The sequence below is a fragment of the Panthera tigris genome, chromosome B2, assembly GCF_018350195.1.
Source record: "Panthera tigris isolate Pti1 chromosome B2, P.tigris_Pti1_mat1.1, whole genome shotgun sequence".
Taxonomy (NCBI): Eukaryota; Metazoa; Chordata; class Mammalia; order Carnivora; family Felidae; genus Panthera; species Panthera tigris.
This window is the reverse complement of record NC_056664.1, coordinates 63,106,532-63,132,874: the sequence shown is the minus strand read 5'-3', so window position 1 is coordinate 63,132,874 and position 26,343 is coordinate 63,106,532. Positions and strand designations below refer to the sequence as shown.

The 26,343-nt window shown below is 37.5% G+C and overlaps 1 protein-coding gene and 1 long non-coding RNA gene across 12 annotated transcripts in view; one reads left to right on the top strand and one right to left on the bottom strand.

Moving 5' to 3' along the window:
- Positions 1 to 26,343, bottom strand: part of COL19A1 (collagen type XIX alpha 1 chain) — a 394,980-nt gene that overhangs the window by 54,699 nt on the left and 313,938 nt on the right. For 4 of the 8 annotated variants that reach the window (XM_042986625.1, XM_042986628.1, XM_042986626.1 and 1 more), the window contains exons 46-52: positions 25,085 to 25,120; positions 24,904 to 24,948; positions 21,828 to 21,998; positions 19,772 to 19,838; positions 10,944 to 11,072; positions 3,980 to 4,057; positions 3,686 to 3,802 (exon numbers count right to left, since the gene is read on the bottom strand). In XM_042986625.1, coding sequence (XP_042842559.1) covers positions 3,686 to 3,802; positions 3,980 to 4,057; positions 10,944 to 11,072; positions 19,772 to 19,838; positions 21,828 to 21,998; positions 24,904 to 24,948; positions 25,085 to 25,120 — 643 coding nt within the window. Of the gene's footprint in view, positions 1 to 3,583; positions 3,803 to 3,979; positions 4,058 to 10,943; positions 11,073 to 19,771; positions 19,839 to 21,827; positions 21,999 to 24,903; positions 24,949 to 25,084; positions 25,121 to 26,343 lie in introns of those variants that run through there. The other 4 variants (XM_042986624.1, XM_042986623.1, XM_042986630.1 and 1 more) reach the window with 2 other exon arrangements.
- LOC122238663 overlaps positions 11,693 to 26,343 on the top strand; it is a 29,816-nt gene continuing 15,165 nt past the window's right edge. For 3 of the 4 annotated variants that reach the window (XR_006217705.1, XR_006217703.1, XR_006217704.1), the window contains exons 1-2: positions 11,693 to 11,935; positions 25,751 to 25,942. This is a non-coding gene — a long non-coding RNA (uncharacterized LOC122238663). The remainder of the gene's footprint in view (positions 11,936 to 25,750; positions 25,943 to 26,343) is intronic. The other variant, XR_006217706.1, reaches the window with a different exon arrangement.

Here is a 26,343-nt window from a genome sequence, read left to right as displayed (position 1 = left end):
AGTTGCAAGTTAACCAGGTATATAAATCCACTTAAGAAACAAAATCTAAATAGCCAAGGAGTCAAAAGTTATTGTGCCTTCTTCATAAAGATACTTAAAATGAGGAAGAATATAAATTAACAAAACAAATGAACAAAACACAAATTAATAAGAAATTATTTACAAAAGTAAAAAAAAATCAAGTGCAAAGGCAAGGGTCTGATTTAGTTGTCCACTAAACTGTTTCTAGCCTTGTATTTCTGCAAGTCTGTTCAGTTCTTCTGATTCAAACTGCTTTAAACACCATCTTGTGGACAAAAGGAGGTATATCACAGGTTTTCAACAGATGAGAAAGACTGCAGAAAAGCTAAATCTTATTTAACTCCTAAAACATATTCATAAAAAAATATTTTATAATCCAAACATCAAATGACATTTTTACAACATATCTTAATTACTTAATCTCTACAATAAGTGACAAAAATTGTATTTCAACAACGTCATGAAATAGAGAAATAAGCATATGGGGTTAAAGTCATTAAATTACTGTGATCACATGGTGAAAGATTTCAAAGGTTAAGACTGGCTGTGTTTCTCTTATGGTTAGTAAAAAATAGTTAATGTCCTCAATAGGAAGGAACAATGAACACACTCATGAATCATCCTTCCTTTTTCTTTAGATTCCAAAGGCTATGAATATTAATTGAAATCATATCTTGTTCTTTGCATAGAAAGATTTCTATCTGAAAGTGTTAACTGATCTTGGTATAAAATGTTACACTGGAATCCAAACATACTTATATAGAGCAAACCCAGTTTTAATTACTAACTGTCATCATGACCTATAATTACTCTGGAGTCTAAACAAGAGCTAATTCAGGACATCTGGTAATTCTTCTTCCCTGCTGTGGACTCTACTGACATCTTCTGAAAGTAAACAAATAACAAATGCTTTGGAATGGAATATAATGATGTAAGAGAGTTTGCAACCACCAAGTTATTTAGGGGAAAATTTCCCACCCTACTTTGAGGCCTTAATTACCCACTTTATTAATATTAAGGGAATTAGGCAATTGCCATATGTCCACTTCATTTGGTGTATTAGCTGGGCCCAGCCATTCTCGTCACTCTTGGTTGCAGATCATGTGAGACAAGAACAAGCGTTGGCAGGTAAATGATACGGTAGGGTGAGAGGGGCTCGTTCCATGTGGACACAGTCTCATTTCTCTACTTATGCCAAAGGTAGATTAAGTCATGCAGCAGTTATAAAAAAAAAATGGGCTTGAATCAATGAACTCCACTTTGTAATATGCATCATATGACATGACATTCCCCATACCCCTTAAATCACCTGAATAAATCCAAATTCTTGAAACAGGAATAAACCAGCTCAGCATTAACGGAACTTAAAGAAAGAAAGGTTCCTAAATATACAATTTGTAAGAAAGGATGCATGACATATTCTGTGGAATAAAAATGAACAGAATTTATAAAACAAGAAAATGAACTGAGTCTTTATACGCATATGTTAGACTCAAAGAAAACAAAGAAAAATACATTGATCACCATCAGCAAAAAAAAGTTCATGAAGACATGAAAACACTAAAATAAGTACTTCTGGATTAGCAAAGAGGCAAAAGGATAAACAACCTATTAATCAATGTGAAAAAATAATCCTTGAAAACATATAAAATGTGTAGCTTCATGACAAATTCAAGTACATTAAGGAGCGGCAGAGGAGTTGTAAGCTTTTAGAAAATTCAAAAAATTAAAGTTCAACAAATTAAAAGCTCAAGATATACACATAGCACCAGATTTTGGATCTGTATACATTTTTTGGAGGGATAAAGTATCATTTTACTAAGAAAATGCAAATGTATATTCCAATTGTGTAAGTCTAAAACACAGCACCATTGTAGGTATTGCACAGGAAAGAAAATGAAGAAGAAAATCAATTTAAAGTCAAAAGCATTTGAAATAAATAAAATAACCTCAGAGAATAAAAGAAACAAACTTGGGATTTAAATATACAACATAATTCGATACGAAATAGCTAGAAGGCTGTATGTACGCACAGCCATGTAGACAGGGCCTGACCGGCGGTTCGTTCATCTATAAGGAAAACCAGTTCAAATCATGGGTGCATTTGAACAAAAGCCTCCCTACACAACCCCGTTCACAGGTTTTTCCAATTTCAGTGGGCTCACCTTTCTAAATTCATTTTTCAATTAACACGTAAAAGCAACCATTCTAGCCTGTTTTAGCCAAACTGGAATCTGCACTGCTGTTTGAAGAGATGGGGCCCCATTTCTGTGGCAGGAGGACTCTGGGCATCCTGCTCACAGCATCTGTGGGACCCACTACTTAGATTTCGGCAACATCCTCATGTCCAATGTTTTAGAAAATCAGTTGTCTTCAGCCTCTCAAAATAATGGACAGCTAGGCAATAAAAATAGCATTCAGTAAGTATCTGGGTTGGTGATCACTGTACCGTCATTCCCTGTCAGAGGACATGGTCTTTACAGTGCCTGTTGTTTCCCCTGAAGTTACTGCTAAGTCTTTGGTCTGAGTGCTACTTGCATATCCGGTCCCATGGCTTTCCTTTGCCGCCCTGTACCTCTTTCCGCAGCCTCTGGAGAACAGTTTCTCCATAAGAGTTTCTGGGCGTCACCTCCTCAATACACATCTGCAGACACCACACAATCATCCTCTAGGCCAAGGGGTTTCTTTCCCAAGTGCCACAAATCCCGTCCTTTGTTCTGATGGCCAGTTCTTGTCTTAAAATCTGAGAATGATCCGGTTGGAACCGATAATGGATACAAGGGCCCAAAGACCTTGCTAGGCCATTTAGCTTCAAAGGTACCAAAGACAGCTTGATGCCTTCACCATCAAACACCTCTTAGGGAAAACAGCCTTTTGTTTCCCAAATGAGAAACTCAGTGAAGAGACTGCAGTGTTGGGCTTTTCTTGTGGAACTCTTGTACAATTGGACTTTGTTCCCCTCTTTTCATGCAGTACGTATTCATGCCAGTGGTGATTGCTTTGAACTGAGCTCATTATACAGAATTAACAAAATCATTTCAGTAGTTGGCTATGGTAGGTTTTGGGCTCCCTGATAAAATAGCCTCCTGGGTTTCTTCCAAAATGAGTTATGAAGTGAAGCTCTTATCGCCTACCTATTTCTCCACATAAGCAGGATGGATATAAGGTGGTACAAGTATTCTTTGGCTACAAAACGTAGTCAAAAAACATTGAGCAGAAGCAATGCAGTATGTCAAAAAAGTTGAAATCTTTAGCAATGATGGTAAATGTAAGCCCCAAGAAAACTTTAAGTCTGAAACTTTAAAATTCAGAAATCAAAGGCCAAATACAAGTTGATGAGACTAGAAAATGTACATCACCATCAGCCTACTAAATCATAAGATGTAATTTCATCTAGAAGAAGAACTAATGACAAGATTTGCTTGTGTTTTTCATAGAAGATCCTGAATGAAAATCATAGCAGTGGTGAAGCAAAACATATGGAATGAATTTGGGAAAAGCTAAAAATGCTGATATCCCAATTACTATAAGAATAGGATTCCGATTGTTTTTAATGTCTGGCCTACCAAAAACAAATAAAAAAAGCCACCCATATATCATGAGGGTTTGATAGTATTACGATAGCTCCAATGCCAAGTCTTCCTCAGGTGTGTTTATTTCCCACCTGTCCGCTGACGGGCATGAGACACAGGATAGAAGCAATCTTCTGGATTACATCTTCCACTAGGTCCTGGGGGGCCCTGGGGACCTGGGGCACCTGGTGAGCCTGGCAAACCCGGAGCTAATGAAATAAAAGACCCCCATCAGAATGCAGATCACTTATGGCTCTTCCTCCCTCACTCCAACCAACATGGGTCATTCAACTTCACCTGTAGCAACATATATGGGCCACAGGCGAGAAGGTGTGGTTCCTGTTTTTAGAGGCTTGCTTGTGTTGTGAAGATAATATCACTATTACCTGAAGTCCCAGGAAGACCCGGGCTCCCTGGAAGCCCAATTCCAGGCTCCCCTCTTTCTCCTTTCTGTCCTCGGTAGCCTAAATGAAAGATACATAAAAAGAGAGACACAAGAAGTAAGAGTGTTCTATGGCAACAGAGCGCGTGCAAGAATCATGTTCTTAGTCTATAATATTTATGTTGTTCCTTCACTTAACATAAATAGCATATTGGCTATCTGTTTTGCATTATAATCATTTTAGGCTTACAAGTCAAACAGACTAGGTGCAATAGGCAACGAGGATCTTAGAAATATGCAGCTACTGTACAAGTTCCAGCTAGTCAAACTATGGATGGTGAGATTTTTGGCACTGAAAATGATACCTAAGTAACTCAAATCAATCACTCATATCATCTTTCAAATAGCTATGACAAGGTGCGTGAACCTTTCCAATAAGAATTCTGAGTGGGGGGTAGGTACAGGCTAAATATAAGAAGTGTACTGGAAGAGTTTGCTTAATATGAGGACAAGATGATATGACAACAAGAATGTGGACCTTAGTCCAAGAATTAAAGGGAATGAAAGGAACAAAAATTCATGATTTTAATAAATGACAGTAAGAGTGCGAGTATATGTAAATCCATCAATCTCAGAAGTCGGGAGAGGACAAATCAGGTCTTTGTTCAAATTACTTACTGTAACAACATTACATGCTTTCCAAGGAAAGTTAAAACAGCAACCTTGTGTTTTAACATAGGTGTCCCAGTAGTTCTTTAGAAAGCAAGGACATTAAGGGATTCATCTAAGCTCACTTCATCAATTTAAGATTCTTTAACCAAAATGAACTAGGTCTAAGATCTGTATACATATTAAGATAAAATCATTCTTATTCTTGATTGTACTTGTTGTCACCTGAGCTAGATGAATGCAGAGGAATTTATGCCTTTGGGAGCCCTTATCTCTGCTTTAATAAAGCAGAAAGACAAATACCACATGATTTCACTTATATTCAGAATATTAGAAACAAAACAAATAAATAACTAAACAAACAAAAGTGGAATCTGATCTATAAATGCAGAGAACAAACAGGTTCTAGAGGTAGGTTCTAGATGGTTGCTAGTGGTAGGAGGGGTGGGAGAATGGGCACGATGGGTGAACAGGTATGGGAGATACAGGCTTCCAGTTATGGAAAGAGTAAGTCACAGGCATAAAAGGTACAGCATAGTGAGTATAGTCAATGGTATCGTAACAGTGTTATATGGTGACAGATGGTAGCTACACTTGTTCTGAGAACAGCATAATGCAGAGACTTGCTGAATCACTATGTTGTACACCTGAAGCTAACACAACATTGTTGTGTCAACTGTACTTAAAACAAGAGAGATCAAATTGTAAAATAAATAAATAAATAAATAAATAAATAAATAAATGGCATAAAACACTTTTTATCTGTGTTTTGTATATTGGCATCCATGTAAGACTTTGTTGGATGAAAAGGTTTTGTGGCTATAAGAGTTTCATGATGATGGTAAATAGTTTCATTTCCAACTTCCCATACTTAAACAACAGCTTAAAGACAACTCTTAGTCCCAAATGAACAAAGCTGTCATGCAGAAACATGCAAACATACAACAAAGATAATAAGGAGAGTATCTCAGTAGGAAAAGTAGGTCCTGACCTAGTTGTGCCTTTTTGTAAAGGTGTACTATTAAAGCAAAATATAGTAAGAGGAGAAATGTTAATGTTTTCTATGAGCAGTATGTAAAAGAAATTATTTCCCATAATTTGAGAATTAGACATCAGTTTTGGGGTTACCATCTTCATTTTTCATTGACCATACAGTGTATACATTATAAATGAGATAATATTAGCAATGTAATCCCCACACCATTATTTTTTGACTTTGGAGGTATCACAAGATCATAAATATGAAAACAGTGGAAAAGAAGTAAGTGGAAAAGAAGTAAGTAAGTAAGTAATTGAACAGTAAGTAATTTGAACATATTTTGAGATACATATTGGAAATACATCCAGTGGGAAATTTTCACACGTTTATACCTGAAAACTGTTATAGATATTCAATACAATCCTAGATTTGAGAAATAATAGTGGTTAGAACATGTGGCATGATATTTTAAGTTGATACATATTCAAATTTTAAATATTACTAGAATTTCTTTTATATAAGTGACTTTCATTTAATTTGTGTGAACAACAGGGAAGAATGCTTATAGTTAGGGTCATTTGAAAGCACTCTTCCAATTCCATTATTTAGACATTTCTACAGTAAAATAACATTTGTTACATGAGGTATATTCATCCTGGTCTATTATGAAAGATTGAAAAGTTGACCCTTAAGTTATTTCAGTAAGTGCTTAAGACCACAGGCTAAAGAAATGAGGAAGAAAGAAAAAAACATTATGACTTTTAATTTTGAAGTGTATTAACAAGACTGTAACACAATTCCAAATGGAGACCACATCTGCTAAAACCTACACATTCAAATTCAGCTATCATATTTTAATATAATGCAAAAATTTATTTTTCCATGTAGATTTCAGGGCATATAGTATCACGAAACAAGAAACAGTAATTCGCGTATTTATATAATAGGGTAACATTTACATTTCTCCTGTCAAATGTAATGATTTATTTGTACAAAGCTCTCAGTTCATTAGGTTAGTAACTATCTACTACTGCTGTTGAATTGTACAAGCACATGAGAGCTTTTATTCTCATATTTCCTAATAAGGTCTCAAGCTAGTTTCTTATGAAGGCTGCCTTAAAGCCATAGGGTCTTACTTTATAATTATTTCACAACAAAACTTCAGATAGGAATGCTAATAAAGCCCATAAGAGCTTTCCTGTTTTCTAGAATTAAGCTTTTTACCCCTTCAGGCCTCTCTTGAAATTTGGAAAAAAATAAAAGGCAGCTCTGTCAATGGATATGTATTTTCATGGCCTATAAAACTGCAGGTGACAGTTTGATATCATTGTAACTTATGTAGGAAAAGAAAACAAAGAAGTGTCCTAATCTACAGCATCTAGATATAGTAGTCATTCAAGAAACCTGGTGCTTGTTGTAGTTTGGATGATAGACTTCATGTATTTTCAGTAGAGATTTCTGTGTCAACCCCAGCTGTGCATCTGTATGCGTACTGGACAAATGGAGCCATGAAGTGTTTCCAACATTTTGGCGGGGGGAACGATTCTTCATGTGGGGCCCTGCAGCACACCTTACAAGCTATTCAGCCTCCTCGGTCCCAGCCTACTCACTGACTACAGTGCCCTTCAGTGATTTTGCCACACACGCCTCCCATCTCCTAAGGCCCTTACCGCTACAAAATCTGAAAGGTCAAATCTGTATCAGTCAAATGAACTATGCTGTGGGTCACTGGCTGACAAGTAACAGAAGGCTTTCTTCATTATAAACCAATAACAGCAAAGCTTTAAAAGTTCAAACGTGAGAACAACCATTCCCAATAGTGTCTTTTCAAAATGGATGGGGGACACATGGAGTGGCTGGATCTGTTTCCTCCTGCTAACTCCACATCTACTCACTGGGTGGGGTTCTTTCTGAAACGAATAGGGCTTTAAAGTGTAGCATCTGTCCTTCAGAATTTTCACAGAGGTGGAGAATCAGTTGGATTTGGAAAAAGTTTAAATAAATTTCTTTCTCATAAAACTTGCCCAGGAGGATAAGATCTGTTAGGAATATTCGCCTCCCTTGTTTGTATATGGAAACCCAGCTGGATCATGCCACTCAGGCTTCTCTGATCCTAGTGTGGCACATCCTTGCTCGCCCCTGGTGCACAAGCAATCAGGCCCTACACCACAGATCTGAGGTGGGAATGAACACCAAGAAAAGTTCTCTCAGTGCGCAGAGGGGAGGCAATCATCTGAATCCCACGGGATGGTTAAGATATAAATCTGTCTGGAAACGCTTTTGAATTAAGAAGACGTCAACAATCACCCTCTTTGGGGATTCAGGGAAAATGCAAATGAAGTGTCTCAACTCAGAATCATGGTGGTTTCTATTTTCACTGCAAGAAGACCAGGGCACCAAAAGAGGATCCACAAGTTTTCATTTATCCGAATCACGGTAGGAGAATTAGCTCCTTTTTTTTTTTTTTAACTAGGATGGAGTACTTAACATACTAGTTGAACATATGCATCAACCTTCTTATTGCTCTCTGCATGTCTCCTACCTCTCAGGACAGACATGGGAAACTCGGCAGACCCCTTTAAATTTCTGTCTTGCTCTTTAAATAGTAAGATGGCAAAGCACTCATTCTACATACACATTCCAATACAAACCAGTTGATTTATTTTTTTAAAAAAGTTTATTTACTTTTGAAAGAGAGAGAAAGACAACATGAGCTGGGGAGAGGCAGAGAGAGAAGGAGAGAAAGAATCCTACATGGGATCCTTATTGTCAGTGCAGAGCCCTGTGCGGAGCTTGATCTCATGAAACTTGAGACTATGACCTGGGCTGAAATCAAGAGTCAGATGCTTAACCAACTGAACCACCCAGGTGCCCCCAAACCATTTTAAGTGAAAATGGATTTCTTTCCTAAAAAAAATACTGAAAAAAAAAGTCTGTTGGAAATTTCAGAAGAGCCACCATCAACCGGAATCCATGAGTGGGCAGAACACGCTGTGCTGTGCTTGGTGCCCACACTTTCTTTCCCTTTCTGTGCTGCATTTCTCACTTCCTTCTTTTCTCAAACTCAATCATGGTGTGTCACGAAGAGGACTAATTCAGCCAACAGCATCTGATGCCTGCAATGGATACTAGGGTAACAGTTTTATATGCATTTTGTTTCTTTTCTTTTGGAGAAAACTTTTAAATCAGGCAGAGCAAAACTTTGAACTTTATCTTCTCAACACTTCATGTCTATTTCTCTCCCAGAGAAAAACCCTTCAATTACTTATGAACCCTTGGAGAGACACCAAAAATCAAATGGCACCTCTTGTTTTCTTTTTTGCAGCAAGATTTCTTGGTGGCTTTATCAGCATAGCGTGACTATAGGCAAATATTCCTTAAAAATGAACCCATTTTATGTAAGTTGTATTTTTCTGCTGCCTTTCTAGCAAATTTAACAAATACTAAAAAGGAGCTATCATATGCAAGTTGAAGAGGCACCTGAGTTACAAAGATATTGTCTGTTACCAGAAGCTCCACAGTGGGACACCAAGTTTTGTCAATTTTAGGTATATGTGCTCAGGGACGAGCACAAGTTTTGTCAATTTGACTAAATGCTGGTTTTAAAAAAGTTGGAAATCATGTGGGAAGTCCTTTCAATTCAAGCATTGCATCCAAAAGCCTTATCAGGAGTAGAAGTAGTCTAGAAGATTTCTTAAGCAAAATAGATCCCACAGAAATCTTCTGCCAAAGGGAAGGTAAGTAGATTGGTGAATAGAAGTCTTTTTCCAAAAGCTTCACTGACATGGCTGACTTTGCATTGCTTCTGACTGAGTCTCCAGATGGGCCTTCCCGTGGGGAGGGATCCTGGACACAGGTATTTGTGTGGATAGGTGACTCCAGTTCCTGAACTATTTTCCTCGATAATTCAGATTTTTCTATGTTCTTGTCCTCTCAAACTACAGCTGTTTGAAACAGCAGTCCATATTTTTTCTGCTATTGGTGTTAACAGTTCTTATCCATCACGTGGCTTGAAACATCACCCATCTTTAGATGGGCTTTCAAGCTCTTTGCTCCAGGTTCATAGACTGTGACTTCAGAACAGACCCAACTAGTGAAAGGTAAGAAAATACCCACCACACAACCATGTACACACAGAAGGCTACACCTGATTCTATACATATTCTTCCAACTATTGGCCAAAACTCTCTATGATCTAAGGGAAAGGTAGAATATTCTGTTTAGTTTAGGAGAACTAGAATGATGCTACTGTTGTTTTACACTGTGCTAAGTAAACCAAAAGCCTTGTCAGCTGTGACTGAAGGGTAAGACTCTAACAGACCCTGTGATTAGAGATATAGTTATTGTTCTTTTAGGGGCGGAGGGGCCTGTCAATCACTTGGGCACTTCCTAAGGAAAACCAGGCTCATGTTACAGAGAAGCAGTAGGAAGGCCAGTGAACTACTGAAAGAAAAAGAATTCTCTGCATATATAGTATTTTGGACTGTATTCCTATGTAGTTTTGATGTTCACCTCTGTTTTCTCCTTTACACAAACTTCTGATTATTTCAAGGATCATTGAGCTCCTCCATGGTAACACAGGAAGAAGAGTTTCCCTGGTTTTATCTTTCATGGTATGTACTCACTGGATTTAAAATTTCCTTATCAGAATTGTGGATCCCCTAAACAGGGCCGATTTGGCCTCTCTGCCAATTGCTAACCATATTTATAGAAAATGGCCTTGCGAGCTTTAGTCAAGCTGTGTTCAAAATCATGTCTTCGGTCAAGCTGTCATCAGCGGAACAATAATTTTTTGCCAATTTAGTGAAGTTTTGCTTTAAAAACTTCTAGAAACCTATGAAGAAGGATTCTAACGTTTCTCAAAATTTTACTTGGACCTAAATCATTACTTACAGTAGCATCTCGTAAGACCCTTTCCTCAGTTTCTTCAAGATACTACGATGATTCTTGTTGTTGTCCAACTTACATCAATAGGGAGGCATAAACAATGCTGATTCCCACAAAATAATGATATATAAGCCCACACTGTTGGTGTTATTCTTATAACAAATATTATTATCAAAATACATTTAGATTAGCAGGTAATTATTAGTCAGTTTTAAGCTTGACATAGTAATAGTTAAAAATTGACTTCTAGAATGTCAAATATTAACAAAATAGTCTATATTTAATCATTACCTATGTTTGTGTAATGTATATATATAATATATATTATATAGATAGATAGATACACATATATTTTTGCTTTAAGTGTGATTAACATGTTCTAACTACTGAGCTTTAAAAAGCTGGTAAATAAATATTATATCTGAAAACTTACCTTGAGGTCCAGGGTCTCCTGGTGGCCCAGGTAATCCATCCTTTCCTGGTGGACCAGGCCTCCCGTGAGCTTGAGCAGCCAACATTGCTGCTGGCAGCTTGAGCTGAGATAGGAACACAGCCATCCTCTCTTCATTTATGAAAGAAAAAAAATACAGCATGTAATAGAAATATTTTTACATCAAAATTTTTCATTTTTTTACGCGAAATTCAACAAAAAACAATCTTATTGGGTTTTCAATTTAAGTGCATCTAATTTACTAACTGGCCTGACTGCTGAGAGTTGTTTTGTTGATTGGTCAAACAAACTGGATTGTACAAAGTTGTCTGAATATATATGAAGACCACCTGTGCCGATCAGACGGTCTGAGAATTTTCAGTGCTTCAGAGATGTAGCAAGTCTATTGGACAAAACACTAGCTTGGAATCTAATTAACCTTTGGTAATGACTTGTGGCTAGAATTTTAGGTTTATATTAAAAGATGGTTTTAATAATAAATTTAACTCACTTTCCAGCAATGTTGTAAATGTATGTGGTCATTTAAAATATGTTTATGAATTCCTGACATTCTTTTCCAAATGGAATTAGGCTCTGCCTATTCTTGAGTCTGCGCTGGAGTTACTTTCCATTTCAAATGAGTAGAGGAAAGCAGAATTGACAGTATGCAAGTAGGGAAATTAAGTCACAAAAGGCACCATGGTTTCCTGGCTGCTTTCTCTCTTGGATTGCTCAGAGTGAGACTGCTCACTCTGGGGAAAGCCAGGTGGTCTGTCGTGAGGGCATTTAAGAAGTCCCATACAGACTCCCACTTGGGAAGAACTGAGGCCACCTGCCAACATCCACATGAGTGAACTTGGAAGTGGACCTTCCGGCCCCAGTCAAGCCTTCAGATGACTGCAGCCCTGGCTGACATCCTAACTGGAGCTTCATTATAGACTCTGAGCGAGAACCACAAAATTAAACAACCTTCAAGTCCCTGACCCACAGAAAATGTGAGATTATAAATGTCAGTTGTCTTAAGCTACTGAAGTTTTGAGGTATTTTCTTATGCAGTAAGAGATAATTCATAGGATATGTGACACTTTATATCCTTGAATAAAACTGCATTATTAATAGATTTGTACAGAAAAAAATGGTCATTGGCTCCATGTTCACTATGATTTCACTGTTTAATTTCTATACTGGGAAAATATTGTACTTTGTCAACAACTAAAATTTGTCTCTTTAAAAAAAATGTCTATTATATACCCTCAATATTATCCTTTTTTTTCTGGTTTGATTTCCAGTTAGTCCCATTATTCAGTCATGATTTTAGTAGGGAGTATGCTAATTGGGCCAAGGGAAAAAAAGGTACAGATGAGCATGGTCTCACTAAATTCCATTTGTAGACAGAGTAAAAACAATAAAAAATTTCTATACATTTCTGTGAACCTGAAGAAAACACTGAAACTAAGACACACAAGTTATGAGAGGTTGACAAATTATCCAGAACATTTAGAAATGTCAATAAAAATAACAAAATCTTTTGTAGGTGTTGAGTGATGTGACCTTTATGAATTGAATACTTCCCCAAAAAGCAATGCTACCTTCCCAAGGGACATATTGTCACTTGCCCTTTTGTTCATTCACCAAACTTCCTGGAACTGTTTGGTGAGTGAACACTGCTGATCTAGGTCCTAAAGGAAGAATCCAGAGAGGGAAGTGAGGACTGATTAAAGGGGCTTCTATAAGGTGAGTTCAGTCACCTTAGGAAGTAGGTGAGTACTTCCTATAATGGAAGTATCATTATGGGTGGCACAGGTGTCATGCAATTATTAATACTATACTTAGACACTTATTAATAAGTCAATAATACTTTGCATAAAAGTGAGTTGTTACAGAACATCAGGGTACCAATAACTCATGAAATTGAAAGGATCTGGAAACTGAGGAAGTTCAAAGAAATTGGAAATGCAAAAATATAAATAAGAATTTTCACCCTAAAATAAATTCCTAAACAAGACAAATAATTAATTACATTAATTAAATATCCTCTGTAAGCAGAGCCCTGTATTGGGTATTTTATACTTTCTGCATTCAGTGTTCTTGTTCAGGAATCCCAAAGAAAGCCTGAAAGAGAGTCTCATCCTATACCAACTACTATTCATGTTTTATAAGCCCCATATGCTATAAAGATTATTTGCTGATAAACTTTATTTTATGACTAAAACTCGTTCTGTAATATAAGACATTCCTTCTCAGAATTGCTTTTTTGAATAATCATTCCAAGATTGCACTTATTATTATTGACTTCTTAGTTATAAATCCCACATAGGCCACCAGTTCAGTTTTTCCTCAAAACCATAGTCAATATTTTACTACCTTAGAAATCAATTTTAGTGAAATCATTAATGCAAATTAATCCAAAGCCCATTATAAATACAATCTATCATTGAATTCTTTATTTAAATTTGCTTGGTTTGTTTATGTTTTATATATCTCACATTTAACATATAGAATATAAGCATAACTAGACTAAAAACATAACTCGATTAAAAACTATGAGATCATGACCTGAGCCGAAGTTGGACACTTAACCAACTGAGCCACCCAGGTGCCCCATCAGTACAATTTTTCTTAATTTGAGACATATCTCCTTGAATACCTTCAATGTCTAAACACAAATATTCACAGTACTAGTTTTTTTCCTCTTTAATGTCTGAATTGAATTTACAAGTAATTTGCTTTAGGTGGTTTTTAATATTTTTAGTAAAACAGAATTCTTTTAAATAGTTACTTCTAGCTGTGAATTATCTAGCTTTAAGATACACTAAGAAATAGTCATTTAGCAAAATGATAATTACTTCTTCTGAACCTTATCCTAATGCCCTATAATTTAAAATAATATGTTTTTGAGCCTCTAAATAAATTGTTAAGACCTGTATTCTTAATTGCCTTTCTTCTGTTTTCAGCGATCTTTGGTCAATTAAACTGTTTTTGGGTATGCTTTCTAACGAGGCAGGAAATTGAAGAATTCAGATAGGAGCTTACGTAAACCAAACACATATTCTATCTGCCAATGCAAACCTAGAGCAGTCACTCTAACAAAGACCGATGACTTGCCTTTCTCAAAGAATGGGCTCATCAACATAATGCAGACATTAATATTAATGTGTTGGTAAACTATATTATGGGGAGAGTGAAGGGTCATTCAGACGTCATCTGGCCCATGTCTACCTTCTATTTCACAGACAGAATCTGTAAATATTTTGAACCAGAAATTCATCGTTTTTTTCTGATGCCCACTCAAATGTTTAATTGCCCATTTTCTTGTACAGCTTCAACTTACTTTCTTTTGTAATTCTATTATAAAAACAGAAAGTAGTTAATGAGTATTTCCCTTGGGAAATCAGTCATCTACTTGATCATATTGTTACCTCTTAGCCTTCAGGTTAAATAACTTTTACTCATAGACTTGGTAATCTGTTTTGTAAATCACTTTTTGGCTTTACTATTTCAGGGCTTTTCCATACTTCTCTTAAATGTGGAAACCAAAATTAGATACAGTTTTCTCCTAAGGGGCAAAAAATATCAGGAGAGTAATTTCCTTTCATATCTTAAATAATTACTTTCTAGTTTCATTTTAACTGTTAGTTCCACAGTATCATTTGGTGGATTCTTATTCATTTTGTGGTTCATCATAACCCAAAGGTTGTTACTGCTACATTTATTTCTGGCCTAATCCTTTGCTACTTTTGGAAGCATGTTGCATTGAAATGTTATTGTGGGTAAAGACGGTGGATGAAACACAAACACATGCACGTGAATCCCTGTAAAGCAATAGGAAGACATTTTTTAAAGATGTAAAAGCACAAGAATGGGGAGTATATGAAAGAAGACAGCACAACAAAATTTTGGAGGCCGAGAACTAGATAGCTGAGTGACAGATGCATTAGCGGACTCAAGAAAACCAAATCTTTATGCTAGAAACTGAGAAAAAACCTGTTTTAAATCACAAAATCCTTAAGAGGCTCAAGAATTGGCAACACAAGTTACATCTGAAGGTGTGGTAAAGGAGGGGAACTAAAATAAGAATTAGCTGAAAGCCTGTTTAAGAAGTAGTCTTAGAAATTCCTTTCTCTATACAGCTAGGTAGTTGTTCCTCCTCAAACTTAGGAAAAAGCTGAAGGTAACTGAAAACAAGAAGAATAAATGAGCATTTATATGCTCAGTGCTGAGGCCCTACCCTTATTCTTCTACTTTGCTCTCCAAATGCTGACAGCCAGGCAGGAAATGGAAGTATTTCCTCTGGGGAATCCAGCTGGGCTAAGAGGAAAGACTTAAAGACAATGAAATAGAAGGTCTCTCAATTAAAAAGCTCAGTTAGGCTATCCTACAGTGAGGCTCATGGTTGGCAAGCCCCACCATTCACTTATAACTTTCAATTAGGGTTTCAGAATGTACTCTTTTGTATGAGCAGACAACCAAGGATTACTGGCACTAAGGAAATCTTATAAGCTGAACAATAGTCCCAAACAAGGAAGTTGAAAGAAGCAAATTGAAAGACATAGAGACTATGCTGTGGAAAATATTTAAAAAGATATATTTATATTTTCAAGATGTGTATCTATCAGATGATGTGTATATCTATAGGATGTATATACATACACATATATAAATTAGGATCTTACTTGTTGAGATGCACGAGAAGATGTTACACTTGAAACAGAACAGGATTAATACATATTCATACCTATGCACACATATATATAGGAAATAAATATTTGGAAAATGGAGAAAACACAGGTAAAGGGGCTTTCCTGGATATTGGATTTGGAAGTAGAAATACAAACCAAGAGAGCCAGATGTGTGTGCACATTCCTGCACAGGTAGGCAAATTCTTCCTGTGTGTTGATGTAAATGCCCAAGTATAACAGGGTGGTGTCATAGTAGGAATAAAGTTTCTCATATCTGACAAGATCCTAATTTGTGTGGGTAGCTGCAAAGTCCTCATAAAGCCAAAAAAAAAAAAAAAAAAAGCTAAGTTGAGACACACAGCATCTTCCTCCACTCTGTGCTGTCATGTTACTTGCAAAAGGATTTGCCATAGGGAATTGAATCTGATTTTAGATTGGGCATATACTTGTGTGTTATGATCCACCAGAAACCTGGGCTTGGGGTTGGTAGGAAAACACCATGGGTATGTTTAAGTTGGGGCATCAGGAGGCTGCAGGAGGGCTTGGTGGCCTGGGGAATAGCCCAAAGTGTGAAGTCTGTGGGAGGGGGCCACCTGGGAATCTCTGAAGGGAGCTAGAAAGCTCCATGAGGAGAGCCCAAGTTTTGGGTTTTGGTCTAGGCTTCACTAGAGGCTCCAGTGTGGTCCTCTACTGACAGGATTATAAAGTGGGAGAGCAGGATCTCTGGAGGACTCTCTTGAGCCACCAGAGACAGTCTATGACTTTCTGGGCAGAGAGGGAATTGCCCCTGAGGCTGTAGATGTGCAGGGGTGAATGGGGAAGAGACAAACGCTAGCTGCCACTGAGCCCACTGTCTTGTGAAAGGACTAAGAGGGAGGCAGATGCATGCTGCTTAACAGTAACTGTTGTAACATGTGAAGATTAGTCTTTGCTTTTATAGAGAAAGCTTTCTGAAAGGGAGAGAAATGTGACCCTGGAGCTCTATGATTTGTGAAAATGGAGTTGTATTTTTTTCTTCTTCTTGTAAATGGTATTCAGAAGCCATGGAAAAGTGACTTCTAAGTGGAAAGTTAAATGGACTGAACTGGAATAATCTTGGGACAAATGAACTAAAGTGCTAAATAACCAAATCCTGGGTTTTAGACACAACTTTGTTTGGAAGAAAGTCGTGCTGGACTGGTACCAACAGAGATAAAGGGAGAAGAGTGATATTTGGAGTCTCAGAGTCTATGAGTCTTGGGAAAAAGTCTCCTTGTGGGCCACCTAAGAATATGGTTTTGAGGCCAAGATGTATGACTTCAGAGGGACCTAGCCAGGCTGAGAGAGGCTGAGGAAGGTGGTAGGAGAGATGGGGTAGAAGTTAGAGGAGACTTGGAGGACACTCAGCACTCTTACTTAGCTTACTGGAAGGCAGGGAGTGATGCTGACAGGAAGTTGGGGCAGGACAGCCAACTGTCCTGTGAAGGGGGAGATCACAGACTTAGAAGAAACTGCAAGCCACATCAACCTGCCCCAAGGTAGAGAGAGAGTGTCCCAATTCTCCTGATCTCTCTCCTCAGAAGGCCAGTCCTTCACAGGAGTAACCCCACAATGGCCTGAAAGTGGGCAGCATGAAACTTTCTGTGGGTGGAAGGAGCATGTCTGGTCTGCTGAATGCATGGGGCAGGCTACCAGGGGCCATGCCTTTATCCAGTGTCCACTGGGCATGCAAAATGAACACCTTCCACATCTTAAACTAAATCTAAAGTCTTTTAGGAAACTGAAGTTCCATATTAAAGCTGCCTGAGATAAAACATAATTGACATTAGAGCCCATGGAAATTAAGAGTTAAAGGAGAATTTTAGATCACAATTCAAATACGTATTTGTTGGCATTTTCTTTCCGTGATCATGTCTACTAAATGTGTGGATGCTATCTGAGATCCTAGAGGTCCTGTGTCCAGGGCTGGGTACAAGGACATGCCACCTGTGCAGTCACACAGGGTCCCCTTGCTCACCTACACTTGGAATAGTGTCCAGCTGTGGCTGTCTTATAATTCACAACCATTTTTGAATAAGGGCACCTACATTTTTACTCTGCATTGAGTCCTACAAATTAGCTGGTCCTGTCTATGCCTCTATATTTTTCAATGTTTCCCTGGAAACCTTAAGATGCCTTTTTCTTTTTTAGACAGTTGATGCTTGAGGAATGCTTGTTGAGAGGGAATGTTTGTACTGCAAATTTTGGAGACTTTTTCATGATGCTAGGTTCAAGGATCAAAAAAAGAAAAGTAATAAAAAAGGATTTCTAAATTTAAGGGCAACATTAAAATTATAAAGAGAAAACTGGTAGCTCAAAATAATAAAAAAAAAAAAACACCCCAGCATACAATAGTATTAGTGACCTATCACGTCAGAGCATGGTAAAGATGCTTAGTAGAGATCAATGTAAATTGAAATCAACAGCATGAATTACCTTTAAAAATCCATTTTTTCCCTATTTTGTCATTGAAGCAGCTAAAGTCCCTGTGTTACTCTGCTCTATCTCTAGTGCTCATCAGAAATAAGATAATGTTCACTCAAGTACCAAGATTTTGGTCTCTAATACTAATTACTGCTGGAAATAATCAAAGCTTCTTGTAGAATAGCTAATTCCATGGTTGCAGTAGAAAGACTTATAGTGAACTCGAGGCATTTGGTGATCTTATTCTTTGCAAAATTCAGTAATATATATTTAGCTTAGCAAAGAAAGGATGCTTTGCAAAAGGAGCAGGGACCATGAGAGCCAATATGGATTCGTTTTTTAAAAACAAGAATTCTTCACTTTATTAAGCTCACAGTTGAGGAGAGTGATCGTGAGTTTAGCACGTCATTTGACAAAGTCATGTGAAATCTTGTGAACAGATAAAGAAAATGTAGAGTGGATTTTAGAAAAACATGGATTCAGAGCTCAGTAAAACAATAAAATAGAATTTACAAGTGAACAGGAGGAATGCAATGGCATTAAGAAAGCCCTGACCCTTGACTCTTGACTCTTTCCACATTTCTATCTACAGATGAATGACAACATGCTTATAAAATTTGGAGATAACACAAAGGTATGAGGCTCAGCCAACCTGCGCTACAGTAAGACAACATCCCAAAAGATATCTTCCGTTTGTGACAATGTGTAATCACAAACCATTTGAAATGTAATAGGAAGAAACACAAAATCACAAACTTAGATTTTAAAAATGGACACAGTATACAATGAGAAACACCTAAACTTTAAAAGTTTGTATAAAGAAGATCCAGGGTTATTAATTAATTGAAAATTCAAAACTGATTAAGGCTTTTTTTTTTTAAAGGAATGCTATCTTAGGCAGCATTATTGACGTGTCTATATCAAGGGTTAGAAAACTTTCTCTGCAAAGGCTCAAATATCTAAGGCATTTCAAGCTATCCAATCCCTATCACACCTAGTCAGTTCTGCTTTTGTAGCATGAAAACAGCCAGAAAAAATTCATGAAAGAACGAGCCTGACTGTGTTCCAATAAAACTTTATTTATAGAAATAAATTTGAATTTCAGATCATTATCACATGTCATGAAATATTCTTTGGATTTAAAAAAAAAAAACGTTTAAAAATATACTCCCTACCCACTTCCCCACCCAAAAAGTAAACACCATTGTCAGCTCGTGGGCCACACAAAAACAGGTGGCAGGTGAATTTGGCTGGTGGGCCATAGTTTGCCGATCCGAGGTCTAGATCAAAACACACTGTACTCTGCCTTGGTCAAAATACTCCTGGGTGAATGACGGTCATTTAAAAATTAAGTGTTTCTCCAGGGTGATGATGGTGGAGGAGCTAACTACACTTACACCATAGAAAAGTAAGGAGAGGTACCATGGATATGGAAAAATACTGTAGGGGCTGTCATGTGAATAGAGGAAGATACTTTACCTGTGCTGTTTAAAAGACCAGGAATGATGAGAGGAAGTTACAGAGAGGCAAATTTAACTTAGTGTAAGGCAGAATTTTCTATCAGACAGAGGTGATCCATCATTTAATAGGTTGCCTCTTCACATTGGTGTTGCACGGCCATCTTTGAGAGCGTGCTGAAGGGATCCCCCACAGTGGATGGGAGGTAGTAATTGGTAAAAAATTCAGAAATGTTTATTAAGCAAATCTAACCTTCAAAAATCCTTAGAACCTCTTGATTAATGTATTTCTTTATTTCTTCAAATGAAACCGCATCAGCCTAAAAAAGGGGGGGAAAGGTCTGTTAGAGCATAGCACAAGTGAGTAAAGAATAGAAATACCGAGTTGGTGTGCATACTTGAAACTTCTATGGAGATATGTTCATCAAGCAAAATACTTCTGGCAACTGACTATAGGCAATAAATATCTTTGTTTTGATCAAATGCTCGAAAGAATTGAAGTGCTTAATTGCTTTAAAAGCTGTGGCCTGGAATCATAACCAGTGATTTGAACATATTTCTTATTAAATGGAGAAGCATGGTTTCATATGATAAGGAAAGACATTTCCTATTACTTCATCTTCTGAAGTTACAGAATTTGAACAATGTTATCATGACATTAATATCCCAGGCACAATTTAACTTCTAACCAATCCCTGGAAACTGGTAAAGTCACTATCTAACTGATACTATGTATCTCCAAAGGAAGAGAACTCCCAAGTACGCTGGATAATTTTTTAAAGTGTTTTATTCATGGAATAAAACTGACTAAGTTTTACTCATTTTATGGTACAGTTTCTTCTGTCATTCACACTTTGTAGGCATATTTGTGTTAAGCAATTTTCTTTTTTTAATAGAAAATATGGGACATGAGAAAGGGAAGTAGGTAAATGATGTCAGTTGAGTTTTATCCCCTCAACAAATGAAGCTCCATGAATTTGGCAAAGAATCTAACATTTATAATAGTACTATTTTACGGTGGTATCCTGATATTTTTAAAAGGGAGCTATTATTTTTCATGATGGTTAGGATTTCAAAGTATTTTATTACTCTTTTTTTTTTAGTGGTTATTATCCAGAGGTATATGTGTGACATTAAAGACAATGTGATGGGCTCATAAAGTGATGATTTCTGTAGGACAGAATAGGTCCAAAAATGCTCTATTTCAATATTTTATTTTCATTGTATGTGGGACATATGAACCTGAATTAACGCATCTACTACCAATTACTGACAGCACAGAGAGCTCATTATACAGGCTTTATTCAAGCAGAGCTTAGGGAGAATGGATAAAAATAAAGAGTCTGAATATTGTGGGAATGCCTCATTTGGCCCTCCACCTGGTATTGGCTAATTATTTGAGGACAGCATGTCCTTAACTCCCTGCCCTCACTTCAGGACCCTCCTTTCTCCCTGACAAGGATGTCTTCTGATTAAGTTCCTCTGTGAATGGCCATCCACCACACCTCCTGAGGATATTAATAATAACATGGGCTTTCTTAACCAAACACTCCTTCTTGGCCTGTCTTCCACTTTAAAGTATCATTCAGGGTAGGTTTGTTGTTCTCATAGGCAACAAATAGAGTTTTAATGTAAAACAGACCTATGTTATCTGTGTAGTATAAGGAGACATTGTCATAGTATTTAAGAGCATGGCTTTGGAGTCAGTCAGACCTGGGTCTAACCCATGAAACAACTGTGACCCTGAACAAGTCAGCTCAGTTTTTGCATTTGTAAAAGTGGGACAGACAGGGCACCAATCTTCCTAGCTGTGAGGATCTACTAAGTTAATGTATAGTAAGTACTTAGTGGAGGATCTGGTACATAACCTGAAATAAATGACAGCTATTGCTACCCTTGTGGAGGCAAGTTTAGATTAATTTTATTTCTTTTACAAGGAAAATAAGATAAAAACAGAGAGGGAGGCAAACCATAAGAGACCCTTAAATACAGAGAACAAACTGAGGATTGCTGGAGGCAACCCTCCAGAATGGGTGGATGGGCTATATGCGTGATGGGCATTAAGGAGGGCACTTGCTGGGACGAGCACTGGGTGTTATATGTTAAGAGCTGAATCACTGGGTTCTACTCCTGAAACCAATTCTACACTATATGTTAACTAACTTGAATTAAAAAAAAATTAAAAAAATAGTTAAATAAATACATAAATGAATAAATAAATAAATAAACAGATTATGCATGTTTTCATTGTAAAAGGCATACGTGATCAATACTAGCCAGGAGCTCCTGGAGCTCTTGGCACTACTCACCGGAGTACCTGGGACGCCTGGATTGCCGGGAGGGCCTTGGTGCCCGGGGGATCCTGTGGAGCCCTTGTTTCCTGGTGGCCCCACGGGACCTATGGCTCCCTTCATGCCTGGAAGGCCTGGTTTTCCCTGTTCACCTTGTGGGCCTCTGTCTCCTGGAATTCCCTGATCACCCTGTTAAGGAAAAAGTTAATAACACATTAGCTGTGGTTAAGAGCAAGGATCCTGGATTCATCCTGGCACTTACTAGCTGGGGGACCTTGGGCAAGTGAATTAAGCCCCCTTGGACAAGAGCCCTAGTTTCTTCTCCCATAAAGTGCAGAGTGATGGAGTCAAGTCAAGTACTTAGAACAATGCTTGCACATTGAAAGCACTCAATAAAAAGTTAGTGACAATGTTAGTTGCACTTGGTTGCCAATCTAGAATGATGACACTTTTGAAGGTCAACAGCGGTGGGTTGCCTGGGTGGTTCAGTCACTTGAGCATCCGACTTCGGCTCAGGTCATTAACTCATGATTCATGAGTTTGAGCCCCATGTCAGCTGTGCTGACAGCTCAGAGCCTGGAGGCTGCTTCAGATTCTTTGTCTCCCTCTCTCTTTGTTCCTGACCCACTTGCACTCTGTCTCTCTCTCAAAAATAAAGATTAAAAGAAATTAAAAAAAAAAAGAAAGTCAACAGCAGCTGTCACTTCAGGCCTGGGTCTCCTTGGCAATAATAAAAAAAGATGGCCAAGAGGATTTCATCATCGGGATTTTACAACAAGTAAAACTTCAGGACACTCAGAATCTCTCCCATGTGCTTTTCTCCTCCTCCTTCTCCTCCTCCTCCTCCTCCTTCTTCTTTCTTCTTCTTCTTCTTCTTCTTCTTCTTCTTCTTCTTCTTCTTCTTCTTCTTCTTCTTCGATTTCTTCTTCTTCTTCCTTCTTCTTCTTTCTTCTTCTTCTTCTTCTTCTTCTTCTTCTTCTTCTTCTTCTTCCTTCTTCTTTCTTCTTCTTCTTCTTCTTCTTCTTCTTCTTCTTCTTCTTCCTTCTTCTTTCTTCTTCTTCTTCTTTTTCTTCTTCACTTTCTCCTGTGTTTCTTCTCTACCTTTAATATTAGAATCTTTATTAGATTCTGTGGGTTAGTTTCTTTATTCGTGTTTTACAACGTGTGTCTGCGTGCATGTGCATGCACACATGCATGCATGCTGTGTCCTAAAACTCGTAAGATGAAAAAGGAGAGCCTTTGAAAGGGTTCAAAGCAGGTGCTCGGGGTGGTGATTAAGATCATATACTTAATAACATAAATGAACTATAAGAGAATTCACTGAGTAAAGTGCCATAGTAAATTAGGTATAAGATAATACTAGGTGTGCCCGACTGTGATAAGAAGTTTATTTAATGCTGACTTTTATCCAGTAAGGTGTCTGCTACTGTATGTGTTTGTGCATGAGAGGATAAGGGGGGAGAAGAGGGAGAGAGGTGTATATATGTATCATAGCACGTGTTTCAGTTACAGATATTTCCAATATTCAGTTCCACAATGCCAGGAGGTGATGATCACACCAAATATGATGGAGTGGTACATTGAGGCTGCCCTGTATTTCACTGTGTTATTCTTTTATTTGTGACTACTGTGCAAAGGCCACACTCCATTTCTCTTGATTTAAAAAATAATGTAAACAAATGAACAATTACAGTAAACTATCTGATCATGGAATAAAGAGATGTAGAAAGAAGAAACAGTGGACAGACCTAATTTCAATGCTACTGTCTTAGTTACAAAAACTTATCTGCATACAAGTATATCAACTCACTCACATTTTGGGGAAATACCTGAGATGAGTAAAATTAAAAAATAAATAAGTAAGAGATACATTAGCACACTTTGATTAATACTCTGATCATGTGCAAAATAGTCAGTCTTCAACATATTAAAACTGTTTTATAATTCAGGCACAAAGATGTTCATTGCAGTAATGTTTATTATTATGGAAAGTGGCAAGAACCTATATATTCAGGAAAAGGAGACTGGGAAAGTGAAATAATGTATGTACAAACAGTGGAATAACACACATTCACTAAAAGTTACATGTATATTTACTGGCATGGAAAGATGGACGTTATATATTATCAGGTGTTAGGTAAAAAAAAGTCATTTACAAAACAGTATGAACACACTTTTGGGAAAACATATATTACTTGTATTGATACATTAGGTATATGTATATATTGTGTATAAGAGATAAAAATATGTTCAAAATAGTGCTTGTCCAAGATCAAGAATGCTTATCTCCATGTGGTGGGATATGATTGACTTTCTTCCTTTATATTATCTCTGTTTTCATATGTCCTTCAGTTATCATGGATTGTGTGTAATAATAAGTAAAAATGGGTAATTTAGACACCCGTACACAAACACACATGTACACACACTGGAATTCCAGTGAATAAATTCTTGAGTAATCTTGGCAATGGGATGACTCCAACTCTACTAGTTCCGCTTCCCATCTCTCTACCTCCTCACACCACCCCCCTTATTTGACTTAGTGTTCGACGAGGTCAGGCATTCTCAACTAGGGCAACTCTGGTCCCCAGAAGGCATTTGGTGATGTCTGGAGACATTTTGGTTGTAGCAATTGGTGGGAAGGTGGCAGTACTATGTCTAGTGGATAGAAGCCAGGGAGACCGCTTACCATCCTACAATGCCCAGGATGGACACTTACAAGAAAGAGTTATTTGCCTCCAAACATCAACAGTGCTAAGGCTGAGAAATCTTAGTCTAGTTAAAAAGAAAATGAGTGATGGTTATAGCAGGGATATGTGTCTGACACAGGAAGATAAAAGCTTTCCAAACTGGAATAGCAGATTAGGCTTAGTTCTGAATAAAGGTCATCCTTGTGGGTGTACCTGTCATATGGCCTGCTTCTGCGTCCTTTAATTGGCCTATATTAGGGCTCGAAGAGATCTTGGATCACATACACCCTAGCCTTTTCATATTGGGGCACTTGTAGGAATCTGAACACATATTGTGTAACTCAAATGATGAGACAGTTGCAGCAGACAGGCTTAAATAATGATGAGAATAGTAATATACATACGCGTTCTCCTTTGGGGCCTCTATCTCCAGGTTTACCCATGATACCCTGAAAAACAAATGTCAACACTAAAAAATCACTGCTTGCCAAGATTTTTCCTCAGCCTGCTCAGTCAAGTATTCTGGCAGGTACTATGGATGAAGTTTTACATTAGAACACTTCTTTTAAGTGGTATTTTCCATACCTGAGCACCTGGTAATCCATCTTTTCCATTTATTCCCTATAAAGACAAAAGATGATCAATATTTCTAATTCTACATTAATAGACATAGTTAAACACAATTAAAGGGTAAAGCTTCAAGGACTTAATCACCATATTTCTGATATTTTGGTGAGGCGGTATGGTGAAACAGAAGACAATGTTGATAGACAGCCATGAGTTCAAATTCTGACTCTGTTACTGCTAAGTTCTATTTACTTCAGGCAATTTACTTAACCTTAAAAGCATCATCTTTTTTACTTATAAAGTGAGGATAAAATAATGGCCTTAAAACTAAGGACTTGGTATAACAGAAAATGCCTAGTTCGCTGTAAATAGTCCACAGGGTTATTTTCCTTACTTATTCTATTAGGTACATTCTGAGAACTAAGGTGTCCCATGGCGTTGAGTGGCTCGTGTGCAGCATTTATCGTTACCCTCTAACAATTTTCCAGCACAGAGAGTCATTCTCAGTAAATGGTCTCAGTTGCTGCTGGGGAAATTTCATAACATGGCCAGAGCATGATCCTACTATGAAATAAACTGTCAGCCAGAGAATGATTTGTTATTTTTCAGTTGGAGAATATGAAAGAAAAGTAAGAAATCTGTAACCATGGTTTTTCAGAGTGTTAAATATTGGCTTTTTCTTAGTAAACTGGAAGTTTCCCGAACTTTACAAGGCAGTTCTGGAGGTGAAAATAAAGCCCCCTGCTCAGAGATGTAGAAGACTGAGAGAACTACTGTCTGGGAGATGTAAGAAGGAAAAGCACTTGGGGTCAAATCAAATACCTAGAGTCCAACAGCAGATGTGTTTTGAGATTTGGTTTGAAGAGAGAGATCAAGGTGAGGAAAATGATTTCTTAGCCAGCGGGCAATTGCATGGACATGCTTCTCTGAAAAGCCTGGGGGAGTTTTATTGTGCTGGAATAAATTCTGTGAGGACAGAACTGCAGACAACCATATGTTTTCACTGTTGTAAATTACACTAAAGTCTGTCGCAGCTGATAACCCAACCAAAGTCTCCAACCTTTCTGAGGCATTCTGGGAATTATCTAGAGTACTTTAACCAAGAACATGTTACCCGAAGTGTATGGTTCACAGAATTTATTACATCCAGAAACAGAAGCAACAAAAATAAAGTGGATTAAGGAGAGGATGTGAAAAAGACAACAACTGTGTCACTTGAATAAAAGAAGATAAATCTAGTGTAAAAATGTAATTCATGCTTTTGGTAACCGTGTAAG